This window comes from Chelmon rostratus, chromosome 14, assembly GCF_017976325.1.
Source record: "Chelmon rostratus isolate fCheRos1 chromosome 14, fCheRos1.pri, whole genome shotgun sequence".
In the NCBI taxonomy this organism is placed as follows: Eukaryota; Metazoa; Chordata; class Actinopteri; order Chaetodontiformes; family Chaetodontidae; genus Chelmon; species Chelmon rostratus.
Window position 1 is genome coordinate 1,339,231 of NC_055671.1, and position 16,874 is coordinate 1,356,104.

General features: G+C 42.2%; 1 protein-coding gene across 1 annotated transcript in view; it reads right to left on the reverse strand.

The window, feature by feature from the left end:
* Positions 1–13,898, reverse strand: part of esama (endothelial cell adhesion molecule a) — a 50,780-nt gene extending 36,882 nt beyond the window's left edge. Inside the window, exon 1 of the mRNA XM_041952975.1 lies at positions 13,487–13,898. Coding sequence (XP_041808909.1) covers positions 13,487–13,553 — 67 coding nt within the window. The 5' untranslated portion in view covers positions 13,554–13,898. The remainder of the gene's footprint in view (positions 1–13,486) is intronic.
* Positions 13,899–16,874: the final 2,976 nt, after the last annotated feature.

The window sequence follows — 16,874 nt, forward strand, 5'->3', positions numbered from 1 at the left end:
CTCTTAATGTCTGAGGTTAATGGGCTCTCACGGATAGTCGGCCTCAGGAAATCAGTGAACATAATGACCAGTCACTAATGAATGCTCAAAACATCGATGATGATACTCAACTGAAAGGCTTTCTGTCTGTTGGCGCTTTCTATAAAAGGGGGCCAGGTTTACCAGAGTGACTCTGTATGCGACATTAGAGAAATCTTTATGGTCCAAGTGGCAAGTATTTCCACATTCCCAGTTCCGAAACAGAGTCAGCAATAAGCTAAACTGCCTCAAACCCAGACTTAATCCTAATAGATCCTGTTTAACATTCCGTTGAGAGACTTCCACCTCTTCAAACACATGTGCAGGGGGGATTATGGGGGCTTTCTGTGGCTCTGCTGTACTGTATGTCAGAGCACACGTACAGTAGTGCTGCTGCATACAGATACACGAGAAGAGAGATGAATGGAGGAGGAGTAATGGGTGTTTTTTTTTCTGGCGGCAAAGGCAACAGTGACATTTTGAAGGAGGCACATAGCACTCTGTCAAAGTTAGTGCTTCCTTTGTACATTCCTTCCCATGACAGTTTGTATGCCATTGTTCTTAGCTGGAGAATCAGAAAATAGTGCTTACGTCAGACATTCACTGCAAGGAAACTGATCTAGCCTTTCCGTGGGCCACAGATCCATGGTGACTTTCACAATTAACAATGGTTGCATGTGAGGACAGCTGGACCTGAGCGGCGGATATCAATGCCTTGTGAGGGGATTAGCTGCAAGTAAGGGGAAATGTCCCTGCAAGGACAAAAATACAACCTAAATGAAACAGCCCCCTTCCAAGAGCAGACTGTCTTCCCGACACATACGAGAAAATCAGTCATTACTTGCAAATGATACTGGTTTATGTTACGTAGGTGACAAAGTCCTCTAGTGGCTGTAGTTGTGTAGTAATTGTGATGAGAGCAAAGAATGAAGTCAGCTGATGTTGTTATAGAGCGATGTGTGGACAGAGGAGGTTGGGGTGGATGGATGGGCCAACAAAACATGGTAAATAGACAGTATTTATACTGCACTTTTCTAGTCTGACCACCAGTTAAAGTGCTTTTACAACACACGTTTGCATTCACTGGTGTGACATCTTGCATTTCACTCACACCATGTGGCCGTTAACATGACTGCGTCTGCTTTCCTCTCTTTTACACATGTAACCACATGGACTGCATCCTGTGCAGACACTGACGGAGGACTGCGTAGCATTGTCACATCATAAAGCAGATTTACTTCTCAACAGTGACTGGCAGCAGTTGTGGAAGGTACAGAGAGATGTCAGTGTCGTCCTTGGGGGCATGGTCAAACAACTTGTTTTCGCATTTAATTTGGAGGACTTGTGAATAAAGACTGTGTGTAAATTACTGTCTGTTTGTGTGACAGAGTTTGTTAAAAGCACTTTGGCACTTAATCTGATGAAAACATGTTTTCTCTGAGGGCTGTTGTCACAAGAAACAGAAATCCAATTATAACAGCGTTGGCGGAGAGCCCCCTACCTATTGAAAAAGAGGCATATTAGCAGCATATTAAACCATGTCCACATGACTGTCTGTGGGAGAGGGTGCATTAGCCAAAAGAGAGGACAGGGGAGGGCTGCGATGTGGGAGATATTTTCAATAAATAGCAATTATACTATATATGGTGGAGTGTGGTGAGGATGGGGGAGGCAGGGTTGAAGGGGGACTTCACCTCTGAGCCATTATTGGAGATAATGACATCAACTGAGCTCTCTCCTGAGTGTAGTTGTGTGTGACAGAAAAATAGATAAGAGCTTATAATTACATACACCACCCAGGGAGGTGAGGACTAGTGAAGAGAGACGAGAGATAGAGGCAGATGGAGGGGGAAATTATTTGAAAGAATGAAAAATAAATAAAAAAGTCTTGGAGGACTCAAGATGAAGGACCAAATTCAGACATTGATATATTATACTGTCTCACACGCACGCTCAAAAAACGCATAAAACACTATAACACAGACAAAATGTGCAGAAATCAACAACACACACACACACACACACACACACTGGAGTAACAAAGCCCCACTCCTCTAACCCTCCCGGCTGACCCCGGACTCTGATGCTGATGAGATGCTGGAGCTGCAGCCCTCAGGAGAGATGGGATGAAGGAGAGGAAGAGGAGGAGGGCTGGATGACAAGATGAAGAGGAAAAGAAGAGGGCAATGAGGATGAGGGGGAGGTAGAGCTGTAATCATGCTGATAAAAGACAAAGGCAGATGTTTGTGAGAAAAGGAAAAAGGGAAAGAGGAGTTATACTGTATGAATGAGAGAGATAATTTCGTCTCTCTCAAACACTGAACAATGACAGATGTTATTAATGAAATGGCCTGCGGTGCAGCAGAGAGCACAACACTTAATGCAGTGAGCGCTGAGATGACAGGAGGTCCTGCCCTCTGGAACATCACAGACACAAGCTGGTGAAATAACGTGATCGATAGGGCGGCTCTGTTTCTACGCTGCTGAACGTAGGACTTCAAGGATCGAGACTGCAGGAAACCCTGGTCTACCCTAGTCCTTCACAAAAGTCTTCTATTCCATTCACATCTCAAATCACATAGGTGAGCTCAACTACGGAGATGGTGACAACATTGTCACAGTCTGCGGAGCATCTGCTCATCAGTTAGATCCAGACAGTTCGACTCTTGTAGAAGTATTTCACCTTGGACTGACTACTTCAAAATGGTGCTTTTAAAGTGGATGGATCAATAGTGCAATCATTTATTGTGGTGGTGGAGGGTGACTCTCTGCGCCTGGACTGTGCGAATGACACCTCTGTTTGTGGGACACGATGACAGACCTAATGGAAGCAGCTCTATTTTCCTCAATTAACAGTGTGCCGCTCACAGGAAGCACTCAGGCTGAGGGGAATGAGTTTTTTATCATTTCATGGCCAAAGCTTTACCTTTGTTGCATTTGGAAGTGTGCAAGAAAATATTTCCAGTAGAGCTTCATTTATGGCCAAGTACAATAAATGACCAGCATGCCTTATGAATGCCATGCTGTTTTGGAAATTTGGAGATAGAAAGAATCTCCCAAGGGGAAATGGGTGTCGTTGTGCAGGAGGGGCAGAATTGCCACAAGAAGGGCTGAAGGGATTTACAGTATAATACAATTTATATGCGCCATGTTTAATGATGACCTTTGTGTGGTGCCTCAACACTGAATTATATCTATTGTGATTTATGTTCTGTCATCCATCTTAATTTTATGTGACCTACTTGAACTTGCAGTCCATCTGTGAGGTAGTGGGTGCTGCAGGAGTTGAGCTGCATTATTGCATCTGTCCAGTAAACAAATCTGATCTGCTTGTTTTTTGTTGTTGTATTGACATTCTGCCTCTTTATTCATGTAGTTCAACATGTAGGGAAATAAGCTTATTCGCTCAATGCTATAACCCTACAGCCAGGAGAGCTTTAGCTTAGTGTAAGGATTGGAAACAGGGGGGAACAGCTCACCTGGTTCTAACTGAAGGTCATAACAAAATGCCTACCAGCACCTCTAAAGCTCACTCATTCACACATTATATCTTATTTGTTTAATCCCTACAAAAACCCAAAGTGTAAAAACAACAAGGCGTGGCTGCTTCCATTCCTTCTGAATTGCTAAGATAACCATTTCCTCGCTGTGTCATACGTATTGGGTGGACAGACATGAGAGTGGTATCAATCCTCTCATCTAACTCTGGGCAAGGAAGCAGATAAGTGTATTCCAAATTATTCATTTAAAGACGCTCTTTAGCTGAAAACCGATGGTGCAGATGCTTCTTTCTAAAATGCAATTTGCAGAAATGTCAAAATGCAAAGACAAAATGTTTGGCAAAGCTTTTGAATGTGATATTTATGTTTGAAAACCACCAAAATAGATCTGAATTTGACTACATTTGACTACACCTTGATGTGTTTGCCTCTGGCCTTTTCTGAGTAGGGGGGGAAATCTCACTAATCCTTGACAACAAATTGCACTGTACCCTTTGATCATTACTGACATCCTCCTGAACGCACCTTTCCTCCCACTCCAGCACAGCCAAGTTCAACAAAATACACAAGTAAGTGTAGTGTGTGCCCGATGAACATGCCATTGCACTGGCAGAGATTATGCGATGCCATCATGCGGCATACACTGTGTGAAAGCAGATACTAGCAGAAGGCCTTTTGTTCACTCCTGTCAAAGCTTGTGACTGTCAACATTCATACCACTGTTCAAACTGCCTTTTCATGAGAATGTATTTCTCAGACTGAGCAAGACTAAGGATCTCTACTTACTACCTCAGTGCGAGTCTCTTAGAGACTATTCCAGAGGACTGATTGAGGGCTTCATCACATGGTGCAACAATCACCTCAAGCTCAATATCAGCAGAACCAATGATCTTGTTGTGCACTGCAATGCTTTAAATATGGATGCTGCTTGCTGCCGAAAAGCTACAAATTCTAAAACATGGATGCTTCACACATGTCTTCAAGCCTGCAGCACAGGCGATCTTTACAATCACCACAGTTTCAAGATTAGTGTCATCAGTTCAGTATCAGACCAAATGTGAAATATGGTCACAATCTCAATGTTGAATAACGGCCAGAAACGTGTTTTTGAAGGACATTATGATGTCACAGTGAAGCTGACCTTTGCCCTTTCAGATATCATCATTTCATCCTATGGGACATTTGTGTGAAATTTTGTCATGATTATCATGTAGATAATGAGTCTGAGAGCACAAAAACAAATCAGTTCATCCTTGAGTCAAAGTGGACAATTTCCCCATCAAACATATCTCCTGGAGAGCATAAAACATCAGCAGTAGATGAATGACTCCAAGCAGTGTGAGAGTATCTACAGAGGGATTTTCTCTTAGTGCCATCTAAAGGTGCTTCTTCACATGTTCTGCTTCGCTGAGAACACCAATACAGCTCTGTGCCCTACAGGCTTCGGCTTAATGCTGTGACTATAATGACTTTTTCCACATAGTTGCCTGCTGCTCCCCTCATACACAATTACTCCATCTGGCTTTCATTGGGCCACTGTAATTACACTTTCCCTAATGTCAGAGAAATTCTTCTCAGCACTCAGGTGTCAGGCACTGTGTCTATGATAAAAGGCCTACTTGGCACAATATGTGTCCACATGGTATGTTCCTGCAGCCTTATATAAAGAGAAACTAACATCAGGAGAAATATCTACACTTTTTAGGAAATATAAGCTTATGTTTATTACGCTTCAGGGAAAATGAACACTGGTGCTTCAAAACATCAGTAGAGAAGTCTGGACTTCTTACACTAACTTGAAGGCAGCTGTGTCATTTATGTGAAAATGAGCAGTGGACTTAGTATGAGCAGATAACTTGATCGGGACATCATTACTGACGAGTATTCAAACCATCACTCAAAAGGAGATGAGAAGCATCAGAATGTGTCTGATTGATCTCTAGCAGGTGACTGATTGACTGATCACAGCTTCACAGTAATAAATCAGAGCAACACGTCAACTTTTTATATCAGAAACTGATACAAGAGTCAGAGCTGTTCAGGAAAACAAGCGCCCTTCTGAACAATAAGAGCAGGAAGGGAATGCCGTTAGAGCTACAACATTTGGTTTCAGTGAAATACAATAGTAATACACCTATTACTGGAACTGCTCTGGATGTATAAATAAGTAAGAGTCATGAAAGGTCAGATTTAGTGGTTGCTCTGTATGGTACGATGACAATCAAAAATCTGTTGCAGACCCATTCATCTCTGTGATCAACCTGAACAGTCTATTTAAGAACATTTTTAAAAGCTCTCTGAGAAAGACAGAAAGGAGGGGAATGCAAAGAAAACAATACAGCAGCTCACAGATGGGTATTTATTTGGCAGAGTGTGATTATGAACTGCCCAAACACTTCAAGAAACAAAACAGGATTATGTCAATGTGCCTGAAGTCAGAAGTGCATCAGGCTCTAACCCCCACCCCCACCTAAGTACCTCCAAGTCAGAATAATTTAAAACAGGCTATCTTGTCTAAGCCTATGTCCTCAATTCCCGTCTGTCCGGCGCTTTATTAACTTTTTTTTTTTTTTTGAAGGACAGGTCAGAAGGATATGTGGTTGTGGTTGTTGTTGACTTCTGCTTGCAACATCTGTCAGCACCACTGGAAGCAAGCTGTGATTGCAGTGGTGTCATCTTGGCTAACCGAGAGGCAAGACGGCCACATAGCCTTTGGCAAATCAGGGCTCTTGCAACCCCAGTTTTGGTAAATGGACCCCTGTGGGTTGAGAAAATTCTTGAAACCTTTACCTCAGGAGTAATGGCTGTTCAATGAAATACAACAGTTTTTTTTAGAAGCAGACATTTTTGAAAGGACATGACAAACAGGCAGTATTCTACCTCCTGCTTTCCTGAGGTCACAGAAATCAGTTCTCCACTAAAAGAAATGTTGATTTAAAGCAACAATGTGGACCCTGAACCAACTACTTTTGTCAGGTTGCTGTTTTGAAAGCAATCAGCACAGAGACAGTGTCTGCTTGACTAGCATAATGGAGAGAATGAAATAGAAGTTTGTTTAGACAAAACTGCCAAAAGATGGGCAAACAACTCATTTAAGTGCAGCAATATGTAGATTGTGGACAGTATGACAGCAGTGAGAGTGATCCAGAACAGTTCAGGTGTGGGTCAGAAGGCTAAACGATGAGCTGAATCTCATTATGAAGCTGACCAACAGATTCAATTTACAATACGACATATAATAAAACCAGCATATCCACACAACTGAGAGGCTGGAGGCTGATGACAATATTTCATTCAACGATGAATTATTGTTTATTAAAATAGATGGCAATTATTTTTCTGTTGGTCAGCTAATTGATTGACTAACTGTTTCAGCTCTGCCAGAGTTGAGACCGTGTTGACTATGTCATTTACTTCATGGTGTTAAGCAGGCACAGAGGGCATTTATGCAAGAGAAACCCTGTGAATATTTTGTTTCAAACTGCAGGTATGTGGGTTTATGTCTGCCTACATTTTACATGCTAATTATATTCATCTCCTGAAATATTAGTTTTCATATTATTATCTTTTCTCTTCCTCTTCTTTCCATTCTGGACTTTCCATTTGTAGGCACAGACAAGGTTTTTACACAGAGTTAGACCTGCTACATCAGCGTCTCGGGTAACCGTTCCTGCTTCTCACAAGTTCTCATTTCAGACAACTTCTGCAGCTTTTCCATTTTATATTGACCACGTTGTTCGGATCATCTCCATGTACCTAAGCTCTATGTGATAACTGATAAAATAAAATACAATTTAAAATTTTTTAATTTTAATTTAATTAATTGAAATTAAATCCTATAATTGGGATCTTTCTACAAGGCTTGAAGACAGTAGTTACTGTCCTGAGCACCAAGTTAGTGATCTATTATTAGTTATTCTTAGCGGTTACTATTATACTCAGTCCAGAGGCAGACCGGAAAAGAGGTTTTTGACATCAGCAGTTGGATGTGATGCTGAGAGTAGAAGAGGAATACTCAGTGAAGCAGCCACACTGGCCTTAAGAACCACCTGATAAGCCGACTGTGGCTCTCTCGGCTGTAAATAGTCATTAGCCAGTGTACATCCTGGCTACAGCAGGGTCGCAGGCAGCCCTAAAGTAGCAGTCAGGAACGAGGCTGATATTGCAGTGTTGCATTGTGTGCAATTTTGCAGCACAGGCCATTATTATGACTTCAGACAAACCAAGAATTCATGATTATGTCTCTATAAATATACTATATGTCTTGAACTTATTTATATACATAATGCCTTGTAGAGGGAAACTATTATTGCTTGTAAATGGCTGGAAGCAAACATCAGCTGGGAATAACTCTATTTATATAGCCCATAAGCAAAACAATACACAAAACCATGTTTTACTGTCCACCAGAGATTTCTATCAGAGTCTGCAGGCATCAATCACTCACTGGGGGGGTTGGGGGGGTATCAAGACCCATATATGGTCATGCTGCCCATGTGTGTAGGCTCATGTTGTATTCATCCTCTTTAAGAGAGGAAATTGGGAGGGACAGAGAGAGAAAGACAGCGGGAAGAGGAAGAGAAAGATGAAGGAAGTATGTGTGTCTGTGCCTTTAAGAGTCCCCAGGCCAGGGCCGAATGTTGGGAAAGTCGCCCAGTGTCTTTCTCATGACCCCTGGGGGGCGGCCTTTTTCCTTCTGGGTCCATGGATGGAGACGGGACATCAGAGAAAGCCCAGAAAAGGGACAATCAACATATCCGCACATCCCAACACGCATGTCACAGCTGGCACTGAGTCACTGCTTCTCAAATGTTTGCCTGCACACAACTGAGCCATTTCTGCTAGGACTGTGAAAATAATTCACTAATTCCTACGCAGAAGTGACAGCAACACATCCACACATCTCCAAGCAGCAAGCTACTATTTACTGTTACTTCTATGCTACTTTCCCACAGTTTATCTCATGTTGAGACTAAAAATATGAATGTTTGTGTCTACTTAAAAATAGTTGTAACTCAGTGAATGTGGGGCAGGAGTTGAAACTTGTCAAACCTCTGATGGTTAGCCTGAACATGGACTTCAGAGGTCAAAGCAGCCTTTAAAATATGCAGCTAATACTGCAGTGCTCCACATTCTTTAATCACAGCATTAATCCTGTGAATGTGACTTTAATTAAGGTAATATAATTAGATTAAGGTGTTTACTTGACCCCAGGCGTAATTGCATATTATTAAACTCAAACTAAGATGGAAGTATCGATGTAAATGCCAGAGGCTCGTTTTGCACTGATTGTTTCTTGTTGGAAATTCAATCAAACATCCACAAAGAGATGCAACATGACACAAAGAGACACAAAACGACGACAAAGAGACGCTAAATTACAACAAGAAACACAAATGATGACAAAAAAACACCACAAAGAAGCACAAAACAACCAAAAAGAGACACAAAATGAATACAAAGAAACACAAAAAGAACTACAAAAAGACACAAAATAAGAAACTAAACGACTACGGAGAAATGCAAATTACACAAAGAGACACAACATGACAGTTTAGTCATTTTGTGTCTCTTTGTGTGGTTTTGCTCCGATGTTGGAGGGCTACATAGAAGCAAGCCAATGAAAAGACTTATCACAACATCTTGACAAAAGGTGGAGGTTTCACAGGATATGAGGAAAAAGAGTGAAAAGGAGAAGCCAGGTAAGATATTTCAGCTATAAATGTTGTCTCTTGCACAGACATGGCTCTCTCTTTATCACTGTGAGGTTGAACCTGCACTAATCTCCCTTCAGGTTCTTGTTCTTCTAGACTTGTACAGAGAGCCAGTGGGTGTAAATACACGGGATTACAAGAAGCACTGGCACACTTGCATGGACAGCAAACTGCCTCGACGGAGAGGAAAAGTGCACTGTTGTATTTCTGTGTCATTACGTATGTACTGATAAATCCCTCAATCTCCTTCCTCAAATCAAAATTGCACCAGTTGCTGGGGACACATACATGAGAACTGCAGGCTTCAAACTGCTATAATCCCAGCTCAAAGTGGACAGGGGCTTTGCCCACATCCATTTGGTATTATTCTAAGAAATAGGCAATTAGAGATAAGGCCATAGCTGTAAGTTGGGTGAACTGCATTCCATGGCCCTCCCTTTGCCAGTCTTAAGGGACATATAATATATTTTGAGATGAAGTGTTGTCAGGATAACAATGGGTGTGTAAAACTGGAAAGAAACCAATGCTGTCATATTGTCATATATAGAGTATGTCAGTGTGCCAAGCTTTATGACATGTTGTGTTATAATGGGGGAAGGATCAGTGCCCTAAGTGGCCCCGTGTTAAAATAATACATCTAGCTAAAAATAACACTTCTCATTCACTACTATAAATCACTGAGCGTAACCAATGAAAATCAGCAGTAGCAGCACAGCTTTCCTTCCCCTCACCCAACAGAGGCTTTGAAGCTCACATGGATTGACCTTGTTAAATAAGTAAAGTCCATTGTGCAACCCACCTGGAAAACAAATGAAGACGTTCTTTTGCCAGATGGTGTGTCCAGAATAGAAGAGTAATTGGACAGTGGCTGGTTGAGAGATAAGGCGTAGCTTGTACGTCATGACCAACTGGCATTCGATAAGGGACATCTAGCTTCAAGATCAGCCCATGTCCTCATGTACATGCATTTCCATCCACCGTCTCTTTCCATTGTACACTGTCTATTCTATTGGAGCTGGAAACTGCTGGGCTGGAATGTTAAAAATAGTACAAACTGGTCCCGGTTTCCAGGTTTCCACTTCTGGGGGCCAGTTGTCGATGCAGTCGCTAAAACTATTCTGCTACTGTCCTGGCAAATATATCACCTTACTAACTATTTGACTTGGCCTGGAGTAATTTAACTGAATATTTCTGTGTTCCTAATAAAGCTGGCCAGGTAGCATGAATGAGCCAGAACAAGACACTTCTAAGAATAAAATCACAATCAAATGACAAGGATTTACTGGCTAGAGTGATAATAATACTAGAAAAAAACATAAAATTCTCCCTGTGTTTGATTCTTGTGTTGACTTGCCTTAGAACAAACGACAGGAGGGCAATTTAAGCAATTATAATAGAGGGTTTAATTTGGCACACCGCCTTTTGAACTTCAGCTTATGTAATCAAATTAGCTGATCCAAACACGACTTAGCTGAGGCAATCTTAATGGATTCATGTGACTGAGAAACAAAGTTAACTGGTATGCAGTAAAAGCTTAAAACAAAAAAGATACATGCTGGGAGGAAGCACTGAGGTTTGATGCCAATTTCAATTAAGAAAATTAACAATGAAATTAACCGTGTCCAACATTCGAGTTCAGTGGCGCGCCACATCAGTAAACTTGAATTTCACAATAAAGTGAAAGTCACAATTGTATTGTAATTGTATTGTCAGCTGTCGTCTTGCTTGAAACAATGCATGTGTGTAACTTGTTTCTACCTGAACATTGTACCAGGACACAGTGTAATGTCTTTCTGTACACTTAGCAGGTTTTATTCATTTGTTTGTTAAGAGGATTGTCACAATTTCTTAAGAGTAAATATTCCAAATGTTCAATTTACTATAATGTAAGACAAGGACATTTTCGGTATTTCTGCTTGAAAAATACCCTTAACAGTTGCAGTTTACTGGTTTGCTGAATATGGTAAATGGACTGTATTTATACAGAGCTTTTCTAGTCTGCTGACCACTCAAAGTGCGCTACAACACAACCCGGCATTTACACCTGCTCATTACAATCGTTAACGCATTCACACACCGATCAGCATCGGGAGCAACTTGGGGTTCAGTGTCTTGCTCAAGGATACTTCGACATGTAGACTGATGAGGCCAGGGACGAACCACTGACCTGATAAGTGGACCAACAGTCGCCCCACATATATGTATATATGTGTGTGTGTGTGTTTGTGTGTGTGTGTGTACATACATATGCATGTATAGCTTTACCTGCTCATCCTTTGAAGGGCCACGGGGGACCAAGAGCTGATTCAGATGAGTGAGTCAAACGTCAGCAGAGCTCTTACTTTGAAATTACATGTGTACAGTGTATTTTTAATGTGACCACAAACACTCGTCAATTTCTTCTGACGTCAGTAGCCTGATAACATTCTCCACAACTCTGACGTTTGACTGAAGCATCAAATGAAGTATTATCTTGTTTGTCAGAGGACATTTGCTCACTTCCTGTTCTAACACACTTGGCTACATCAGGGACTCAAGGAGCGCTCTGCTTTCCTGTTGCCACAGGTTGCTATTCACGAGCATTTCCTCTCTGTATACTGACCACTCAGAGTGTTCAGGACACACCTGCAGGGCAACTGATGGTGAGTCAAATGCTGAGGTCAAGGTCAGCCACTATGGTTGTATTGTCCTTTTGTACTGTGACACTGAATCACAGCCTGCTGTTAAAACTTGAGATTAGTCACTACCAGCAATGACTCCTTGAAACACCTTTAAAGGTGTGTAAACCTTCATCATAGGGGTCTGGAAAATGGTAGCATTTCCCAGGTAATACCCCTCCCTCTGGGTGTAACAAGCAGGCCTGAGATTGCCTGTGTCAGCACATGTGATTGTTTTGGCAACAGCACTGTAAAGCACACACGGGCTTTGGGCAGCCAAGAGCAAAATCAGGCAAAATGAAGAGCTCCTGCTTGCTTTCACGTCTCACAGGCCAGATGAAAGTCACCAGCCTGTCTGTTGGAACTAATACGCACTCACCTGAAGCAGATGGAGCTGTCTAACGTAAATGGATATCTCCTGTTCTTCCATATGAGAGCAGGATGGTTCGTGAGAGGAGTCTATGGCCGAGTTAAAAGTTAACGTTAGAGGCATTCATGACCGCCATCAGCCTAAGCGTGGTTTTTGTTGACGCTGAGAGTTCATTTGAGGCATGAGGAACAATGAAATTCAAAATTTATGACCGGATGAATATGAATTTACAGAAAAATCCCTTGTTGCTATTTAAAGAGGATTATTTTCTGTCAAACACGCCTTTTTTTGACCTCCAGTCATGCAGTCTGATTTTACTTGAGGTTTCTCTCTCTAAGGAAGGAGCCATACAAAACCTCTCATCAAAAACAACTCTGCCCTATCAAAATACACAAATCACAACACAACATTTTCCTGTAAAGAAGTGTAAAATGATGCTCCCCTCTTGATAATGCTATTAAAAAATTTACCTGAATTAATCATTTAAAACTTCTCATTCCTTAAAACATTTGCAAAACACTCATGCAGCTGTACCATGCCCCAATTTCTAAATCAAAGAGAAGGGAAAAGTAGGCTGCGTGCACTGTACAGCTTCAGTGAAAGTAGGGGTTTAATACATTGCTAGAGAGAGTGATGGCAGAGCCAATGTTGCAGCAGCTATAAAGGGATTATTCTTCCCTGGAAGACATAATCATGTGTAACACACTTGTTTCAAATCCTGTGAAAAACAAACAGGTGTTTCAGCTTTAAATCCTCTGGCACACATACAGGAGAGAACCCCCTGAAACAGACCTTTTCTGTGATTTCCTCATTAGTTGCTGTTTTAGGATGCGCTGAATTATGTCAGGATGGTTTCAAGCAGTCGTCTATGAAATACACGTTGAATAATGAAGAGTGGAATGTGGAGATATTCTAAAAGTAGGTTAAAATGTAGAACTATGTAGGTCTACTTAATGTTTACAGCACTCACAGGAGATAGAGCATTGCACTGATTCATTGATGCACTGAATGAAAATGTGGATTCAGTGTCAAAAGTAGTGCAAGTGTTGAATGAATGTCACCTTGGACACATCATTAGTCCAGTTTTAGGAATAATATTCACATTATTGTACAAATATCTCACATATAAATTGTGTCAGAGTGTATTTCGAGTGTATAAAATGCATAAACACAAATGCACGCTAATGAATAAATTAGGAAACATGCGGAAATAAGTTCTTTACTGACCTGAGAGCCCCCACAGAAAAGCAAATGAGAGCAAAGTAAGTTTCCTCGAAGTGTTATAGACCTCCATGGTGGATGCAGCCACACTTTCCACTTCTCACTGTGTTAATGTCCTTCAGCCAGCTTTCTATATGAGCAGTGTTTCGCCTCGGGCAAAGCTCTTCAGGTCTGTCAAGTGGTTTTCCTTCAGTCTCCCGGAGACGCTGGCCGGGGAAGGTAAGGGACACTCCAGGTGAGGAAATGTGGAAGCCGTCTAATCCCCCCGCCGCAGGAATCCTTCGCTCTGACTTTGCGGGGAGATGGTGATAAAGTGATGTTCAAACTGAACACTGAAGGTCTTCCGCGACTCTTCTTGCCCCCCTCTTAACGCAGGTCTGCAGGTCCGTCCTCATCGACACGGCAGCGAATACAACTCTGCAAGTTGTCATCGTGTGTCCTTTCCTGAGAGAGAGCGAGGGGTGAGAGACGTAAAGCGACACAGCAGAGAGAGAGAGACGGGCAACCTCCGCGAGCGAGCTGGCGTCGCTGTACCGCAATCTTAATGACAAGTTCCGGTTGGCGAGCTTGAAAATAAAACCCACTATTTACATACAAGTTTTTGGTGAATGCTTTGCTTGACTGTTTGCTCTTATTTTGAAAGCACAGCTGACTGACACCCGTTATTCCGCCGCCTACACTTTAGAGCTTGACGCAGACACCTGTCTCCTGGTTCACAGCGTTACGTGCAGGTGTAAAAGCTAAGCTTCATGTGCTATTTTGGATATAATTCCGATTTAATTCACAAAATGACCAATGACAAATTATCATTACCACAAAACACGAGGTACAATGAATGTAAAATGAGACATATGACTATATAGTTAAATAGTCTTTTGTCTTCACCCAGTGTTCCTCAAAATGTCAAATATAGAGGCAGTGGCAGTAATACAGAATAATATAACTTTGTGCATGGAAGAGGATGTGTGAAAAAAAATCAGTCTGAAGGTTTCAGTCAAGGTACATTTTTCTCAAAATTACCTAGGCTATGTGTCATAAGCAGAGAATAATTAATGAGGCTAAATATTTCTTCATGTTTTCTAAACACTGTCCCAGTTCAGATGTGCCACCAATTTTCCTCTAAATAAGAACGAGACAAAAGGGTCTTCCATCAAATTCTAGGCAGGCATACTCATGCGCAATTACCAGCTTCAAATACCCCAGCTCAAGCTGTTTCAGCATTAAGCCTATTTCCAAACCCACACAACTAAAGCTCCATCCTTTTCCCCAGTCTCTTTGAAAATCTGCAGCTCCTGTTCTATCATGTGCAAAGAGGCGTGGGTCTGAAAGCAGAGAAACAGACTTGACGTGAATTCCCAAGGTGAGCTCACCCCCCTGATGTAAAAATATGGACTGACCTGTACTCTCCGAGGTGGTCAGACCCCTTTATTTCATTTTCTAAGGTTGCCCAGTTGCCTCAGCAACAACGATGAGGCTAATGCAGGAGGACTGCTCAATTATGAGAGGTGAGCAAGGGTTATTCCTGTGATTAAATCCAAAGAAGCAGGGTCCAAGTCTTATGGGAATAGGATTTTGTTGTGTTGTTGTAAATTGCATCTGGGGCTCCAGCTGAAATCTACAGCATTCAGGGGAAAGCTGTCAAAACAGGCCTGTTTTTATTTTGTGGCAAAAATCATTTGTGCAGGGCAGAAAGGCTAATACTGGATTCTGGACTGGACTACTAATCCAAACGCAAAACAAAGTCTAGACAAATGATGAGCAAACCTGATACCTGGAGGTTTTTCTTTCAGAAAGAAAGAAAGAAAGAAAGAAATAACTTTTAATCATTAAAAGAGATGTTTTTTAAAAAAAATCAAGCACATACCATAATACCAATGTGCAACATATACCAACAGCACTTCACCCAGGTGGTATGTGTCTTCCTCAGCTCGGGTCCTAGGAGTTTGACGGCTCTACAGTATCTTAGCTGTTCCTGGGACTGCAGTCTTCTGGACAGAGATGGTCCTGGAATCTGCTGGAGCCACTCTCCCGGCCGGGGGTCACAGTCCCTAATGTCTCATTACCACTGGTACAACTGGATTTGACCTTCCACGTCCAATTTGGTTCTTCCTTCAGCCCTTCCCTTGCTCTTACTTCCTGATGTTGCTGTTACTACTGCTGTCCTCTTTTCCTCATCAACCACCACAATGACCAGTTGGTTAGTCAGCACCTGCTTGTCAGTCTGAAGTTGAAGTCCTGAAGGATCTTACCTCTGCCAGTCTCAACCACCTTTTGCATTGACTTCCATCTGGATTTAGGGACTCCCAGTCTGCATTCAGTACAGATGTCCCTGTATACCACTGTTTCTCAATCCTGGTCCTGGAGTACCACTGCCCTGCATGTTTTAGATGTATCACTGCTCCAGCACACCTGATTCAAATGAATGGCTCGTTATCAGGCCTCAGCAGAGCCCAGTAACAAGCTGAGCATTTGAATCAGGTATGTTGGATTACGGAAACATCTAAAACATGCAGGGCAGTGGTACTCCAGGACCAGGATTGGGAAACACTGCTGTATACTATGCCAGCCACTCAGTTATGCCTCCTGCACTTGCTACAAAGTGCTGGACTGTTTGGGCATCTTTGCACAGCCGGCACAGAGTTCATCCTTTTCAAGCCACTGGATGGCTTGGATCTTTTTCTTCTCATTGAGCTGTCTCACTCTCTGGAGGTACTTTGCTGTGGCCGACCTTCTTCATGCCTCCTTGTGGTTTCCTTTTGCCTGTGGACTATCCAGGTACTTATCTGTTATCCTGCCATCTGGTAATTCAGCAGCTTCAGTCTGCACCACCTTTCCTCTTTCTACCAACATCCTGTGGCACTTGTAGAGTCTTAATGACAATTTCACTCTAGATCCTGGGGGTGGGTCAGAAAGTCAATGTCTCGCTCAATCCTGGCATACAGTTTGATGTCATCCATGTATAGGAGATGGTAACTCCACTTCTGAACCTGTATCCATATCTACTCTTTGTGATGATCTGACCGAGGGGGTTCAGGGTAATGCAGGAAAGCAGAGGGGGCGACGCATCACCTTGTTGCATTAAGTTCTTGATGAAGGCTATTTGTATCCTGTTGGCTTCGTCTCGTGCCCAAGCTCTCCAGGAATCATGTGTGAGGCAGTGAATTATAAGCTTTGTTGTGGTCAATCCAGGCTGTGCTCGGGTTGGTCATTCTGGTCTTGGAGTTTTGGGTGACTGCTCGAACAACCAAGCGTTCATGCATTAATCCTCTGGTGTTGTTCCCAATTCCCTTCGAGGTATCACTCATGCATTAACTCATTTGTTGTGTGTGAGAAGCTTCACAGGTCATATAAAATATATGACATATAAATATGTTTGGTCATTCTATACAAGCTC